At 33.0% G+C, this 16,281-nt stretch overlaps 1 protein-coding gene across 14 annotated transcripts in view; it reads left to right on the top strand.

Annotated features, from left to right (window-relative positions):
* The window catches only part of Adck5 (aarF domain containing kinase 5), a 49,504-nt gene extending 37,020 nt beyond the window's left edge, over nucleotides 1-12,484 (top strand). For 3 of the 14 annotated variants that reach the window (XM_074117115.1, XM_074117110.1, XM_074117109.1), the window contains 8 exons: nucleotides 2,072-2,206; nucleotides 3,433-3,591; nucleotides 4,682-4,813; nucleotides 4,899-5,064; nucleotides 5,365-5,535; nucleotides 7,317-7,554; nucleotides 12,015-12,188; nucleotides 12,279-12,484. In XM_074117115.1, the coding sequence (XP_073973216.1) occupies nucleotides 2,072-2,206; nucleotides 3,433-3,591; nucleotides 4,682-4,813; nucleotides 4,899-5,064; nucleotides 5,365-5,535; nucleotides 7,317-7,554; nucleotides 12,015-12,188; nucleotides 12,279-12,384 (1,281 nt within the window). In that variant the 3' untranslated portion in view covers nucleotides 12,385-12,484. Of the gene's footprint in view, nucleotides 1-2,071; nucleotides 2,207-3,432; nucleotides 3,592-4,681; nucleotides 4,814-4,898; nucleotides 5,065-5,364; nucleotides 5,536-7,316; nucleotides 7,555-9,576; nucleotides 9,755-11,715; nucleotides 11,896-12,014; nucleotides 12,189-12,261 lie in introns of those variants that run through there. The other 11 variants (XR_012455188.1, XR_012455187.1, XM_074117112.1 and 8 more) reach the window with 11 other exon arrangements.
* Nucleotides 12,485-16,281: the final 3,797 nt, after the last annotated feature.

A 16,281-nucleotide genomic window follows, 5' to 3' on the forward strand; every position in this document is an offset into this window, starting at 1 on the left:
TCCATCCCGGAACCGCCAAACAGCATTACTTCGGGATGGCGCCTCGTATACTTGGCTTTCCTTCTTTTTTTTACTCTTCCACCTTACCTACAATAATTCGAGGTCCTTCTTTTTCCTTATTAGTATTTTTTTAACAATGGAAGAAAAATTTGCCCAAGCTTCCTTATCTTCCAGCATCCGTCCGACGATACTGTCCGGAGCTGTCGGACCGGTGACTTCCTGCAAGCTTCTCCTTTCTTGTACCCATCGTGTACACTCAAAAAAGGTGTGCAGGACGTCATCCGAGTCCGAGTCCCCGTAAATACACGCCCCAGACGGCCTTTTCCTTATTTTTTCAAGGAATCCTGTGAAATACCCGTGGCCAGTAAGGAATTGTGTGAGGTAATAATCCACCGCTCCATGTTTCCTTTCTGCCCAAATCACCGGGTCAACAATTAATTTTGCCGTCCATCGCCCATGGCGGTCATTGGCCCAGCAGGCTCTCCAATCTTGTGCCAGCCGAGCAATCGCTCTCTTTTTGGCGTCGGTACTACCTAGAGACTCCCTCAACAGGTAGGTCCTTCTTCTGGCCATTGCCACCAAGTCAATGGGGGGAACACCTGCTATTACCAGGGCCGACGACCTCGAAACCGTCCTATAAGCACTGATAATTCTCAGTGCCCCTTTTCTTTGAACTGCCACCAGCCACTTCTTATGTTTTCTTTTTTTTAGGGCTTCCGCCCAAATTTCGCTGCCATATAACATGACAGCATTTGCCGCGGACATCAGGAGCCGTCTCTTGCTAGGCAAAAGTCCTCCAACGTTTGCCACTAGCCTGCTTAGTGCAGATGTGGTTTTTTCAGCCTTAAGAGATACATGTTTTAAATGTTCCCCAAAAGTTAGTTTTGTATCTAGGAATACTCCTCCAGTGGCACTTTTTATTCCATGGCATCCGTTTGCAACAAGCCATAGGTAAAACCAATATAAATGGGTTACTCTTAGGACATCTTGTCCACTGGTGCCAATCAAATAAATGATACTAACGTTTACACTACTTTACCTTCTATTTTCTTTATTTGCTATAATTTTTTTACAGAAAAAAGGACACACGCAAGAAAATCATTCGGAAAGAAACAAATTTAGTCTTATCACTTTTAATCCACTTTTTATTTAGTTTTCATTAATATGCTAGCTGTTCCGCCCCATTGTTTGATTAGGGAATGACTAAATTTCACTGTAGGATATAATATCATTAAAAAAAACATGTATTTTCAGCGTAACATTTGTGAATTTCTTCTATAATTCCATTCTTTTATATTCTTTAATGCTCTCTAATTACTCTTTTTCTGATAACTAGAATTTCGAGTAAAATTCCTACTTCTGAGTGCATGCACTTCAAACATAAAGCTTTCTTCATATCGCAAATGACTCGCTCGTGCAGCCCTCAGCATTCAAAAAGATTGGTGGTATGTTAGTGTGCGGTGTATTTCTTTACCATTCTTATTGCCAGGATCCGTTGGGCACTTTTTAATTTTTTATATTTAGATAAAGCTTTATACCTATACCACGCGACACAGCATACAAGAACATTAGTTAAAATGCACCTTCATATAAATGCGCAGCGCGTCATGTCCGTGGAAAGCATATTCGCAATTTGTGATCACCTCCATTTTAAGCCCTCCTCCCAAAACTAGTTATACAGCTTAAAATCTGTTTTTGTATTGGTCAACATAAATTCATTAGAACTAAAAATTTAATTTCAATAACAAGCAAATTATTTTTTATTTTATCCCATTCTTTCAGGCGGCGCTTTTAATATCCAACTACTACTTTGTACACGTATTATTTAACAACCGCGTAATTTTCATTAAGTATTATAATCCCTCATCCCAATGAGAAAATTTTCATGTTACGCTATCAACCTCTTTCAAATAATCACAGACAAATTTAGACTTTACTTTTAAATCTGTCCATATTGTTTCAGAAGTAGATTTTCTATACATTATATGCCTTTCATTATAAAAAACATTTATATATGTTTTTGAATGTGGTGATAAAAAATCAGCTAACAATAATGGTAATGTTGTAATAGGTTTTGCAAGATAAGTGCCTTGTCAGGGAGCATGGTGAAGTGCATCAACTTTTTCTAGAAGATTTTGGAAAGAGTGTCGACGAAATGTTCGGGAAATTTGATGAGAAGCCGATCGCCGCTGCTAGTCTAGCGCAGGTGAATTACTTCCAAGTTTATCTACTCTTTCACTTTCTTTTATTCCAGAATTCTCTCACATTTTAAGCCATATTTTTACTTCAGTAAATTCTACTTACTAAGCTTTTGTCCGATTTACTGACTTATTTATTTATTAGCGGGAGCCGTATGTGGAGGAATGTCGCTCGGAGCGGACATCAGGACTTTGTTACGACACCTCAGTAATAATGCGTATCCAATATAACTTTTAAAAGAATTAATTAAATCTATTTACACATCTTTCAATTTATACCTCTCCAAATTCCTTTAAATTATTTCAATTGAAGAAATCGTACAATAACAATTTGGTTTCTACAAATTCAAGCAAACTGTATTATATATTTTGCTTTTTTCCTTTCGTTTCGCCAGGTGTATATCCAAATAAGAGTTCATAAAATAAGTACAAATTTCATTCAAAGACAGGCATATACTAACGTAAAAAATTTAAAATAAAATGGGTTTCTGTTCAAATAGATTCTGTTGTATGAACTCAGCAATAATGATATAAATTTATTTATTAAAATGCTTTAAATGAACCAAACCGTTGATATATAATAAATATAAAAATTTATAATCAGAATATGCTCTCAATCTATTTAGTAAGTCCCATTATTGCGACGATGTACATTTCTGCAAATCTGTAATGAACGACTCCACCGAAATTATCTAAAGCTTATTGATTAGAGACTGTAGAAAGAAGTAGTAATAAAGGTAAAGTAATGGCCTTTTTTCAGGCGGAGCTTAATGTTCAACTACCAGTTACAGAAAAAAGTAAATATATATATTTAATGTTTTTTCTTTGCCCAATGATCACACTATATTATGCATTTTGTGAAGAATAAAATAAAGCAAAAAAAAACTTTTTATGCGCTTTTTAGGATAGAGAGGACGTTTAAAAAGCTGCTACTGCTATCAATGCAGCATGGCCGTCAGAAAATATTAGATAGAACTTCTTTTAAGGCTTTCAATAAGGTTCTAAATTCGGAAGTCAAGCCCTCCTTAAAGATGTTATGTCTGATAAATTTATACCAGTTCGTCCAGAAGGGTTTTGAAGAGTTAGTGACTGCCTAAGATTGATAATCCTACCGTACCTATCCGTACAGAAAGTAAAAAATAGCAAACTGCCAAAAATAGTTGAAAGATTATTCTTCTAAGAGAACTCTAACGTGTTATTAATATATATATATATTTATTTTTTCTACTGTTAGGTATTTAGGGCAGAAACCAAAAATGGGGAAAAAGTAGCCGTGAAAGCGCAATACATAGATCTTCAGGACAGATTTGTCGGCGACGTGACCACCCTCACAGTCCTGCTGAAGATGGCGGCCTGGCTGCATCCAGATTTTGATTTTGGCTGGGTGCTAAAAGTGAGAACACTAAACTCCTCTTTTAATCTTATATCACATAATATTTTCTGAATTCGTCTGGGTGCCCAATATTTATTATATCCAATTATATGCTCTAAATTTGATTAATTTAACTTTCTTCCTGCGCACAGTAACTGCTACTATTTCTCTAATTTGAAAAGATATATGTTTGCCACAATTATAAAATTGTTATTGGAACATTTTTTTTTCTTTAGATCAAATGAAACGAATAAACAGAAAACACTTGACCTTTAGGGGTGCACAACTTTCTCATTTTATAATTTTGTAGCTACGTTTTCTTTAAATCAAGAGTGTTGCTGAGTGTACTTTTATGGAGAAATTATTGCCCAGCATCAAATGTAATCTGAGTCTACTAGGCAAAATGAGAGTACACCCATCCTTGCCAGCTTATTACTTTTTTAACAGTAGGTTTTGCAATCGTGTCCGATTTTCGAAATCCAGTTTATCCTGAAAATAGGATTGCAGGGTCTCTTGAATAAGGAAAAAAGTTTATAGCTCTTGAGGGGATTTTGCTTCCATGAGGAACAGAGAGATACCTCAATAATTAATAATCTCTCTGAAAATTACTAATTCGAAGCAAATTGCTTGATCGGAAATGTCTCATTACTGAAAGAGTTTTTTTAAGATTTGAGAGAATTTCAAACTTCATATAAATGCACAGGTCCATTACTTTTATTTGTAACATTTTGTACGAAAACTTTAAGCTTGTTTGGAAGGGTAAGTTGAAATTTTCTCTTTAGAGCTGTACCAAAATGTAGTACTCTTCATCTGTGTACTATTTATGAGCTTCAAATTCTGAATCCGAAAAACGTAAGAGAGAAATTTGCTCTCTTAGTACATAATTAATTTTTAGTCTCTTCCTCGTTCTGTAATTACATTCTGTTTTCTGGTTGTAACCTTTCTTCTACCTACCTACCTACCTTCCTTCACAAAACAACTGCAAGAGAAAGTAAAACTTCAGAACTTTGTAGTTTACAAGTTGTGAATAAGCTCGGAGAGTCGAACTGCGAGAGCAGATGACTCTCCCAAAGTGTAAAACAGTTAATTAAATAATATCTATTATTCGCAGGAATTGAAAGGTACACTAGAAAAAGAATTAAATTTTTTAAATGAAGGACAAAATTCTGAACAGTGTGCAAATGATCTGAAACACTTTCCTTTCGTCTATGTGCCTAAAGTTTTTTGGGATCTGAGCAGTTCGGTAAAGTTGTTTATCATTTAGAATTTGTTCAAAGAAGTTGTATGATATAAATTAAATATATATATTTTTTAATATTTCATTCCAGCGAGTATTGACGGCCGAATGGATTGATGGTATCAAGATAAGTGAAACAGAGAAATTAAAAGAGAACAATTTCTCTCTGGCCGATATTGATTATAAATTGTTTAAAGCATTCGCAGAACAGATATTTCACACTGGCTTTGTCCACGCAGATCCACATCCTGGTAACAGTAAGTTATTTACTTCCTCTTATCCCTCGAAAGAGCAATATTGCACACCCAGGCATATTGTGAGGCCGATCAGAGTATAGTTATTACTTTGCAATAATTAATAATTAATTCTTTTTGTAACTCTAATTTTTCTTGCAGTTGGAGACTAATATTTTCTCATGAAAGGGATTAATTACTTTTAACACCGAGTTTGTTTTTAAAAAATTTAAAAAACAATTAAAATTTGTCTACAGATTTGTTTAAAATCTTAATCGATAGATATATGAATTGTTTTGTAAATAAAATTAAATTTACTTGCAGTATTGATCCGGAGAGGCCGCGATAAAAAGGCACAGCTCGTTCTGTTGGACCACGGACTATACGAGCGGGTCCCAAATAACGTTCGAGAATCTCTGAGACATCTTTGGAAGGAGATGGTCCTCAGCGATCACAATGGTATGAAGAAATATTCTATGGAGCTGGGAGTAGACGGTAAAATGCTTTAAAAAATATTTATTTTATTACACAGTATTTCTTTTATAGGTTTATAACCCAAAAAGTGAATGCGCTAGATCAAAGTGACATTCAATTGATCCCCTCTAGAAAAATTTCATTGTTTTATTTACAAACGAGCACTAACTCCTATATTAGTAGTTTTTTTTGTTTTATTTATTTATTTATTTTAAGCTCTCCCACTGTTTAGTTCCAAATGAAAGGCACCTATTTTTTTAATATCAGTACAATTCCTGAGATATGTTCGTTTCAAAGAAGTCTGCTGTGTCGATACAGATTGGTTAACGGTTATGCTGACAACTGTGCCAGTGTTACTAGGCTTTCCCGAAGAGGTCGACCCAACCTTAGGTTATATGTTACAGTGTAAATTAGTAGATCCCATTGTGCTTGTCTTAGGTGAGAATCCCCGGCATCCAAAGCGTTGAAGCATTGTACTAGAGAAGTTCGAAAAGGAAAATTAGGATCCAGCACATAGTGGGTGGGGGTGGGGGGAAGTACTATCCCCCACTCACTTCTAAACATTTCTGAAACATTTCTGAAACTCTCCTATTAGGATTTTTAGATTATTCCTCTGTTACAACTGATAAGTATCCAGGATGTTTGTAAATCTTGGGGTTCTTCATTCATACCATGCCACCAATGTCTCCGTATGTTCTAAGGAGGTTCCCAGATCAAAAGAGAATCAACTAAGTTCACAAGAAAGTTTTCTATGCTTTATTTAGGTATAATATCCCATGAACCTCTCCTCTTAAAGCCCTCCCCAGATCTTCCAAAATTGGCCCAAATTAAAAAGTAGAGTTCATTCTCAATCCTAGAATCCGCCCGGGCTCCCTCAAGGAATACTCGGGATCGAAGAGTTGGCAGATTGGAATAAACATTTCCTAGCCAGACCCTTCCCCAAATACTCTCAAATCTACCTTAAGTGCTTCTCCTTCCTAGAGAACAGAGTTTCGAGGGAAATATGTCAATGTCATTAAAATCTGTAGTTTTATGGATTGGATACCGGGAATCAATCTCAAGAGATTGTCGACTTCTTAGCGAAATTGGGCACCTTTCCGCTGCCCCCTACTTGCTAAATAAAATCATCATTTATTCTTTATGCATATACATATACCATATACCTCTCTTTTTACCACACGATTTTTGTTCTTAACTTTAGATACTTAGTGACGCAGATTTGCTTCGTCTTATTTTTCTACGTGATTGTGCTTCATATATTCTAACAGACTTTCTTTTATACTTAAACTTTCTTGTTCTATGTTTTAAATCGCGCAGCACCACTTACAAAAAAAAAACGTTATATTTTATTTTAGACAAAAATTGAGGATTATTGTCCTCATTTATGTTCTGGATGTCGTTTAGAAGATAAACTCATACAAGTTTGGAACTCTCAAAAAGCCTAAAGGAAACTGTGGAGTTAACGTTTAGAAAAATTCAAATATATTTTAATGACTAGTTAACTAAAGGTTTTTTCCCTCAAGCAAACATTGCATTGAACTTTAGTCTATACTAAATATATCAAACAGAGATTTATTTCTGTATGGTTGCATATGCCAGCTTTTTCTAAGCTGTTGTTATAAAAGATTGCTGTAAAGCATTTAAAAAAAAATAATAAATAAATAATCATAAAAAAATTAACTCCAATTATACTGCTAGAGTAATGTGACTCACACAGCTTCACTTTTGTGTACATAATTATTTTATTTTTTTAAGTAATAACACTGATTTAACTCGGCAGATATTAAAATTTGAATTTACAGAAAAAGATTATCGACTGTTCTGCATAGCACTGGGTCAGCGCTACATACCCAGTCCCAACCCACGAGAATCTGATGAGGATGTAATTCGCTTATTTTTCGCTCGACAGACCAGTACAATAAAACGGAAACGTTTAACCAGAGAAGAGAGGGCTAAATTAGAATTAGAACTGGTTGAGCTACGTAACAGATGTTTACATGTGTTCAAATCCATTCCAAGCAAGTTGATGCTTGTCACTAGGTATTCATTCTCCTTTTTGTTATTAACAAGATTATAATTTTTTTTTTTTTTTTTTAATAGACGGAAATTAATCTGACAAATATCCTTTTCCAAATGGTTTAAAGTGAATGAAATCCGTGATAAGATGGGTGTCCCAGGGTTAGATACTCTCGTTGTCTCATTTCTATCGGGAATGTTGGCATTCCTAGTTTCTTTCGAAAGAAACATATTTCTTGTTATCTAAACAACTTTACTTCCATAAAATGATATTTTGGAGATTTATTTGTTGATTTGGCCTTTATAAAACCTGCATAGTCTACTTCAATATTAAATATTCACTACAGTTATAATTATTTCATTCCTTGTTTAATTTTTTTCAGACAATATTTTGAACAAAGCCTATTCTAATTTACTTTACTTATTTATTTTTCATAATTATAATTTTTAAACATTCATATGAAAATCTCTTTCCAAATAATTTTGTTGAAATGCCTTAATATTTTTTTATTCTATCTGTTTCATATTTTTACTTTATTTTACACTATAGGTTGTCTAATTGTTTGTTAATTCTGTGTTTATTTACTAGCGTGTTCATTTTATACTACTATTACTTGTAACACATACAAACTGTCTCTTAAGAACTGTAAACTCGAAAGCAATAATGAGAAACAATTGCTTTCGAGCAATTTCACCTTTCAGACGATGAACAGACGGTGACACATTTACGATAGTAATAACTTTTCTGTTGGCGAGAATTAAATTTCAAAAATTTATCATAATTTAATTTCTGCTTAATTAATTAACATTATTTAAATTCAATTAAGCATTAGTTGCTCAGGAAGCAGCAGCCATTAAATTTTAAAACTTCCATCTTCTAAGATAAATTGATTTTTTTTGCTACAAGTTAGTTTCAGTACATTTTTCGATGTAGTTAAATAGACAATACTTCAGAAAAATTAGAGTTTTTGTAGAGTTTTTCACGTTTTACTTGGTAATTACTTGTTTTTTTTAACGTTTTGTTTTTACTCTAACTCAAGGAGTTGTGCTGTTAACCCTGGAATGCTTCTATGCCCTGGGATACTTACTGGTATGTAAGAGCCAGTCTTGATTAATGGCTGGTTAAGCAGTATTGCAAATATCCTGAGGTCTACTTCTTGAAGTCTGCTTCATTTTAAGGACCGGCTTTTGGATGAGTCACGAGTCACAGTTCCTTACATGCTTGATTTTGACCTCTGAGCAAACCAGCTAGCTTAGTCTTCTATCCCCAATATACTCGTATCTATGCTCCTCTTTCCGATGAATGATGTAGAACATTAGGGAAGAGATTTGTCATGAATGGTTCTACCTAGTGTTTTATTTTCTTACCGCTGATGCTAATGTTTCAATTTTTCTCTGCCTGCCCATTTTGTATGTTAATTATGCTACTATTTTCATAGTTTGATAACCAAACATAAAATTACATCCTTCTTAGGAGAAAACCATTAATTTATTATGTTAATATATTGGTTTGATTCGCTAAGTTAGCTAAAATCTGTTTGAGATTTAACCACTTTCCATTTCTACAAAAAATTTTTACTCAACATATCTTTTGTGTATTACATAATTCTCACTTTTAGGCACATTTTGTAAATTACAATTAATTTACCCTTGTCTGGTTCTTTAAAATTCACCGCTGCTAAAATGGATGAAATAATTTAATGCAATGACTCCCCTTTAGCTCGCAGCAGGCAGTACTTCAGAGTATATTGAGGCCAAAGTAATATTTCTTTATACGAAATTATGTAATTATGCAATTTATGGTGGATGGATATGTGATAAAAACGTTTCAATCTTTTCTTTGGCATTTTTGGCCTACTTGTGAAATTGTAGCATTTTGAAAGTTTACGTTTTTGACAACAAAAAATATATATATATATCTGTTATTCTTAAATGAACCAACTAGAAGTACAAAATAAGTGTTGCAGCAAACCTTTATAATAGCTTCTATTTTATAATTATGAGACTGGTGAATGATTGAAATCCAAACTAACTGCTGATTTGCAGATTATCGAACGCTTGCTGAGATAATTAGCCAAGTACCGCAGCACCAAGTAAACATTATCTTAATACAGAAGTTAACCAAGTTTGATGTGGACATTCTGGTCGACCATACCAAAAATCATTTCAATAAAATTATGATTATCTTGCGGCAATTACCTCACAATGTTCTCTTAGTGATTCGGTATGTTACATTATCCTTTTCAAATTACTAGCCTTGCATTTAGTAGCTTTCATTTTAGAGAATGTTAAAACAACTTTTTAATCAAATTAAATTTTAATTATTATGGTAATAATCTCATTGCTAAATGAAACTCGTTATAAGTATTTCAAATATTTTTCTAATATTTCAAATTGGATGTCTCATACAAATTGGGCAGACAGAGTATATTGCAGATGCAGTGATGTTTGCGCTCATAGTAGTTTCTTAAATTGCATCTTTTATTTTCTGAGAGCATTGTTATGGTTGAAAATGCTTCGTGCACAGAATAAATTCCCGTTACACACATATGAAATGTTGATATGGTTGCAATCTAGGTTAGGAATGTAAACAACTTGCTCGGGGTTTATTTCCATTTAAGTACATTCATGCTTGAAATTATCATGCAGTCTGCTTTTTTATCTTCTGTTGACTGACAATTATTAAAGAAAAAACTTGTGATCCTTATGATTTCGATGTTAAATTTTCATTGTAAATACATCCATTTTGATAAGATACCATGGTCGCGCTCTCATTGAGTGTGTGTGCGTTTTGTATTTTTTTTAATACGTGTATTTTTCAAATGAGCCTTTAAAAAATTAAATGTTTTTAATAAAGAGTAAAGAGTCTTTTTAGTAAAGAATCTTCAAGAAATCAATATACTATATCAAAAGTTTCAAATGCCATATTGAGTTTTTATATGAATAATTTTTCTGATAAAATTCGTTAGGAACATTTTGAGATATAAGTTGTAAGATTCTTTCAAGACAAATACTCAAAAATGTCCTAAGAAAAAGTGGAGAGAATGTCCTCCAGATTTTTTTAATCCCTATGCTCTCCTCCTTCTTCTGACCTACCTCTTTTTTACATGTGTTTTGATCGCACTTAATGATTTAAGTAGTAATAGTGATTTTTTGCTATTTCGTGGTGAGTAGAGAGGCGAAAAAGAAGTTGGCGCCTGTTGTCATCAATGCTGGATTAACCTTAAGGAAGGAGGATATGGTGTTCTTTTTTAAGAATAAAAATTTATCTTCAAACCGTTTTCGATCGCAAGAGTTCTCCTTATCATGTCCCCTATTAGCACCATGCCTATGTTAATGTATGATTGATTTTATCGCCCTGCTACAGCCAGGAAATCGTTCGCTATTTGTTCTTACAACCTTCTTACATCTCTCCTCTCAATAATTGCCTACCACCCACCACTTATACCTAAAATCTACCAACTGCAAATTTTTATTTTATTTTTGATCAATATTTTTGTGTAACTTCTTGCTTCTCATTCTCTCTTACTAAAGCCTGGTAGTCATTGATCAAACCTATTTGTTCTGTACTCTCTCCTCCTCCAGCTTATTACATTCCATGTTATATAGGTTAATTGAAGAATTTTAACGATATTAAAGGATTTTTATTTGTTAAATGTGCTACGGAAATCAATTACCAGCGAGTTAGAGAAAGTAGACTCATGATTCAAGAAGAATACTAACGAAACGGTTTTTCTATTTATGTAACTTACAAGACAGCAGTTTGAAAGATACATGGCAGTCCATGTGTTGGATTGCTTACGCTACTAGAAGGCAGTAAAATTTTATTTAGTAGACTTATTTATTATATTCTTATATCTTTTACAAACTTCAATAAACCCATTTAAAGAAAGGTGTTTAAATTCAAATTAAAAAGAAACATCTTAAGAGCTAGGGCGGTAGTGCAGAACAAGTATTTCTATTCAGTGACCGTCATGCAGTAGGGAAGAAGGTGTAGCTAGAGGGTAACACTTGTAAATGTACCAATACAAAAATGTAGGAGTATAGTTTTTGTTAACACCCATTCAGAAAAAATGTAGTTGTGGAGAGAAGGAAGAGAGATAGATAATAGGTTGTATTGTATAATTAGTAATAAACCACAAAATGGACAAATTGGTCAACTAAGACTGACACGTTTGAACACAGGTAGAGTTGTGATGGCAGAGTTGTTAGAGGTGACATGATATGGAATAGAGAAGGCTGCCACCGAAAACAGATAAAATTTTATTCGTGCATAACTCTATAATCTGCCCGGTTTAATGGGAGTAGCAGGGGTAGTTAGGTTGATTAAATCAGCGCCAGTTTGCCCTTTCCCCTTACACTGAGGTACTTAAATTTCAAGATCACTTACTTTTATTGCATATATTGAATAATATTTTATTACTTTTATTGCAAGCTATCCTATTGAAGAATATATACATATGTAATATGCACAATTATTTTAGAAACATCAACGCCATCAGGTCAATAGCGCGTGGCCATGGTGATCCAATAAACAGGTACAAAGTAATGGCTCGTTGTGCAACTCAAGGAACATTTGAAGGCTACACAGATTCTTCGAAATTTAATAATTTAATTAAGAATTTGAAAGAAAGAATTCACTTTGAAATACAACTGTGGTAATTATATTATTAGACTTATGTTTTTGGAGACTTATGGGTAAAAAAAAAAATTACTTTTCATTGACTTTAGGTGGGGTGGTTGGAAAGTATGGTTTGTGTCGCATGTGGTAAAGATGTTGGAGTTTTTTGGTGGCACCAGCATCCACGGCCTGGCGCACTAGTCTGGGCTCCCAAGCGCAGTCACCACATATAAACCCCGTAAAGATCATGGAGTATGCTGTTTTTACATTCATTCTAATGAATTGGATGTATTTTCTTTTGATGTACATAAATAAATTGCTATTTTGAATTTATTTTCTCACTTTCTTTTTATCCAAAAATTCACCAATTTGAATTAAAACTGTCCGGTAGGACAGTTGTATAAGGGTTGACCATCAAAAACTGCACGAAAATAGTGTAACGTTGAAAAACACCCAACTTTGACAATTTTTTTCTATTTTTCTATAAAAGATAAAATTTCCAAATTTTCTTTAAATCTTACTCCAAACCATCCTTTGTAACTGTAATTTTTTTGCAACCACCCAGATCTAATAGGTTTCGAGAAAAAAGTTGCCGAAAATGAGAAAAAACGGCTTTTTCAAAAAATGTTCTTGTTGTTGTTACCTTTTTTGTAAACAACGTAGCGCCTAAACGCACGAACCGATTTTCATGAATGAGGTGTCATTCGATTCGGAATTTTATGTAGATGTGCCTTTTGGGGGTCTCGACCCTGTACATCGAATGGGAGAGGAGTTAGCCTCCTTTATGTAAGGCCCCCTCCAAGATTATTATTACTAATTACTCTGTAAATCTTAGCCCGATATTGACAAAATTGGTAGGATGAGAGTTAGGGCTCCCCTAAGTAACAATAAAGCGACGATCTGCTCTTACACTTGTTAAGGGGAAGTATAGCAATCGTTTCAAATTATCGACACGTGAACCGATTTTCATGAATGAAGTGTCATTCGAATCGAAATTTTGTACAGATTTGTATTTTAAAAGTCTCGACGCTATGCCTCATAAGGAGGGGAGTTCGCCCCACCCAAATAAGACCCTTTCTAAAACTATTATTACCAATATTTCTACAAAGCTTAGTCTGATTTTGATAAAATTTAGCACGAAGAAGTGATTAAAGCTCCTCTACGTGGCTGTGAAGTGCCATCATGCTCTTACACCTACTAAGAGGAAGTACTGCAATCGTTAAAATTATCAATGAGTGAACCGATTTACATCAATGAATTGTCGTTCGATTCAAAATCTTTGCCTTTTAGGGAGAAGTACTGTAATCGCAGTTTATTTTTCTTGCTCCTTTTAAAAGGAAGTACTGAAATCGCAGTTTAATTTTGCTATTTACGTACAAATACCTTCCTATTTTATTCAAAACGCTTTCTCAAAAAAATTGTTATTGAGGATGGTTTGGGAACCGCAACTATAACCATTCTTTAAAAAGATCTCTCCAGTGGTTGTTACGGTTCCGATTTAACACCTTATCAGGTTATAATGATAGAATAGCTTATTCCAATTTTAAAAAAATCTGTAAAGCAGACGTAACTTTGCTAATAGACAAAAAGGAAAATCTATCCAAAAGGTACAAAAATCTCCTTAACAAAAACTTACAGTTTAAAAAGTTAAGTAAGTTGATTAAACGCCAAAAGGTACACAAATCAGCAAGTACCCAACATTTCATTAATACTTCATTGATATTATTTAAGTAATTTTACTGCATTAATTTTCATTAATATTTTTTAAGAATTTATTAGATGTCACATACCCTTATGCTGGCCAGTTCATTCATAATAGTTATAATTGTGATAAAATGTACATTATATCTTCGTATAAATAGGTACTTTATTTTAACTCTATTCCAAATTATTCTTCTGATTTCTCTTTAATGTGCCCTTTATTCTGAAGTCGTCACATATACATGCATGTTAAATTAGAAAAAGACAAATTTAGAGTCGGCTACTGTTTAAATTTGAATCACGGAGGATTTAAAACAATATTTCAGTCTTGAATTCGTCTTACCGAAATATTCGTGAGCACAAATAACACACAGTTAATAAGTAGATTACTCAACAATATTTACTCATTTCTCAATTGTAATTTAATTTAGTCCCCCTAATTTTACTTATGGTAAAATACTGGAATAATTAGCTGTCCTAAAAATATGCATGTCTTATTTATATTATATTACATACACACAACATTGTGGGAAGAACACCTAGATTGAGAATGTAATTGAAGAAAACTATATTATTTGCGATAAAGCCAGATTATTTATTACTTATTACAAACGTTTGACTACTACATAAAATAACAATTACTTTAATCGAAGAATGAACTTAAACCGACGATTTTTATTTAAAAATAAAAATAAATAAATAAAATCATTGATGTATGTTGATGTAAGTAATTTTTAAAAAAGTTTATGAATTTTTTAGCCTTATATTTTTTATTTTTTTTTATAACGTTTTCTTTTTTACCTGTAATCAATAGTTTGATTATTATAGATAAATAGATATTACAGTCAATCTAAGTTAAATGGTGTGCTACTTGAACAAATATTTTGTAGATGAAAATGGCCAGCATAAGGGTATGTGACATCTAATAAATTCTTAAAAAATATTAATGAAAATTAATGCGGTAAAATTACTTAAATAATATCAATGAAGTATTAATGAAATGTTGGGTACTTGCTGATTTGTGTACCTTTTGGCGTTTAATCAACCCTTATACTTAACTTTTTAAACTGTAAGTTTTTGTTAAGGAGATTATACATATTGAAGTTTCATCTACTTGTCAAAAAACAAAAACCAAAGAAGCACCTCCCTGAAGAAAGTAGGGGATTGAACTTCCCTTGTGAAAAGAACAGCAAAACGACTTTGAAGCGCGACAAAGTACATAATCGAAGCAACCATCTTTCGCCATTAGCACCATATTTCTAAAAATGGATCCCTTTAGGAAATAAATCAAGGCGAAGTTCTTCGCCTCCGACAAATGAATTTATGGAAAAGATTTCCATCTAAACTAATGATTTTTACAATAGATAAAAATATATTCATCATAATAAAAATGTTAGGCTAATTTGTATTAGTACAGAATGCCAATAAGAAGGGCACAAAAAATAACACAAAAAATCTTCATCAGTGATAAGGCACGCGTTATTGAATTTAAGATCATATACAACTAACAGGCGCTAATAACTACTGTTGTCAATCCCTACAAGAATAAAGTAATACGCAACTGTTCATATTAACACATCAAAATGATAAAATGTAACGATATCTAGTGAACAAAAATTAGGATTTTTTTTTATTATTAGCAACAGTTTTAAGTATTATTATTATTTGTGAAAATTGAAACTAATTCAAGCTTACTTTTCAAAACCATTTGTTGCGATTTGATGTCTTGGAATATCTTCTTGTATGTTTTCTTTATGTGTAAAATTATTGTGTTTCTATGGTATATTTCGTATATCATTATTTCAAATGATTTAATACTAGATTGCCGGATGTTAGGCCTATTTTGCCTGAAATGAGTCAAAATCGAAATTGAAGAAAAAAAATTATTTTAAAGAGACTTTGTTCGAAACAGTCTATACATATATACGTATTCCGTTTTTAAAATACAATTTCCGCAGATTTTTTAATTACAATTAGCACAGACGGTCTTAGTTCTATTTCTTTTACATGATTCTTGAACTTGACAATTCAACCGTTTTTCAATATTCTGTTATAATGAGAGATGAGGCGTGAAAGTATTTTCAGCTTCATGGTTATGTTACCGATTCAATCAATTATAAAATACATTTTTTTCTTGTGTGACCTCTTTACTTGAGTAACCCAAGCATTGATTGTTCGAATTCTAAGACATTACAGAATACGAGAAGAGGCCATCTACGAGAGCCTGCTTTAGTACTATTTTCGCGACATTTGATCAAGTATATCACACCATCCTTATTGCTATTATAAAATGTTATGGTTTCCTGGGCACATTTTTTTATTTTATTTTTTCAATTTTTACACTTCGATGCTTTGAGCTCAATGATGGAACTTTTTTATTGTATTCTATCCACCTGTTCTGGATCACCTGTCAGTGGTCTATAAAGAGG

The sequence above is a fragment of the Rhodnius prolixus genome, unplaced genomic scaffold (genome assembly GCF_049639745.1).
Source record: "Rhodnius prolixus isolate KJV_2025 unplaced genomic scaffold, Rpr scaffold_2, whole genome shotgun sequence".
NCBI lineage: Eukaryota > Metazoa > Arthropoda > Insecta > Hemiptera > Reduviidae > Rhodnius > Rhodnius prolixus.